This window comes from Zingiber officinale, chromosome 5B (genome assembly GCF_018446385.1).
Source record: "Zingiber officinale cultivar Zhangliang chromosome 5B, Zo_v1.1, whole genome shotgun sequence".
NCBI lineage: Eukaryota > Viridiplantae > Streptophyta > Magnoliopsida > Zingiberales > Zingiberaceae > Zingiber > Zingiber officinale.
This window is the reverse complement of record NC_055995.1, coordinates 16,168,499-16,169,787: the sequence shown is the minus strand read 5'-3', so window position 1 is coordinate 16,169,787 and position 1,289 is coordinate 16,168,499. Positions and strand designations below refer to the sequence as shown.

The following is a 1,289-nucleotide window of genomic DNA, read 5'->3' as shown; positions in this document are numbered from 1 at the left end:
CATGAGTTTAAGGTCACCGTTCAATTGTTGATAAAGACTTGGGTTTAAGGTCGCCGCTTGACCACTAAGGAAGACTTGGGTTTAAAGTCACCACTCGACCGTTGATAGGCGTAGACATGAGTTTAAGGTCGTCGCTCAACCGTTGATGAAGACTTGAGTTTAAGGTGACCTCTGGACCGTTGATGAAGACTTGGGTTTAAGGTTACTGATGAAAAGTTGGATGATCAGCACAAGAGATTGGAATATTTGTATTTTTTATTCATAGTTCTCCTACATTTACAAGGCACACACACATGCAGTTACAGTAGAACCCATTCATGCACCTCACTCGGCTCTATAAGGTTAAAGGTGGTTCGTACTCCAAGGTCGCTCGAGCTGTCTGCCATTTTCATTCTGCAGGTAGTATAATCCCGAGTAGAGCTTTTGTACTACCTTGAAGGGGCATCCCTAAGGAGCCTCGAGCTTGGTGACGTCTCTGATCGGCTTTGTTCTCTTCCACACCAGATCGTCGGCCTGGAAGGATCTTGGGATCACTCTTTAGCTGTAGTTCTACCTCATCCGCTATCAGTATGTCGTGAGCTGAACTGCAGCCTTATCTCGCACTTCATCCACCAAGTTGAGCTCTATTAGGCTCCGCTCAGTGTTCTCCCCGTCATAGAGATGTACTAGGTCAGACTCCACTTTGACTTCAACAGGGACCACTGCTTTGCCTTCATACACCAGCTGGAATGGTGTTACATCGGTCGCCTCTTTTAGAGTCGTGAGAAGTGCCCAAAGGATGCTCGAGAGCTCATCGACCCAACTTCCTCCTGTGTGGTCGAGCCGAGTCCGTAGACCCCTGAGGATCTCCCAGTTCGTGACTTCCACATGGTCATTGCTTTGGGGGTAGCCCATTGAGGAGAAAGCCTGCTAGATGTTGTAGCCTTTACACTACTCTTTGAGCCTTCGACCGACGAATTGCCTTCCGTTATCCGAGATGATCCAGTGGGGGATGTCGAACTGACACGAGATGTTTTACCAGAGGAATTTGATGACAATCTGCTCACTTATCTTTGCCAGCTGCTCGACCTCCACTCACTTTGAGAAGTAGTCCACCGCGATGAACAAGAATCTCTGCTGACCGGTCGCCATGGGAAACGGTCCCATGATGTCCATACCCCATTGATCGAATGGGAAAGACACCGTGGATGTCTTCATCTCCTCGGTCGGCCAGTGCGGAATGTTGTGATTGTTGGTGCAACCTTAGGTCAAGGTTGACCTGGTTGACCTGACTCGAGTTGACCTGACTC

General features: G+C 48.7%; 1 protein-coding gene across 1 annotated transcript; it reads right to left on the bottom strand.

Annotated features, from left to right (window-relative positions):
- Positions 1-564: 564 nt before the first annotated feature.
- On the bottom strand, positions 565-894 carry LOC121986531. The gene has a single exon (XM_042540497.1). It carries the CDS (start codon positions 892-894, stop codon positions 565-567), a length of 330 nt encoding a protein of 109 aa, XP_042396431.1.
- Positions 895-1,289: the final 395 nt, after the last annotated feature.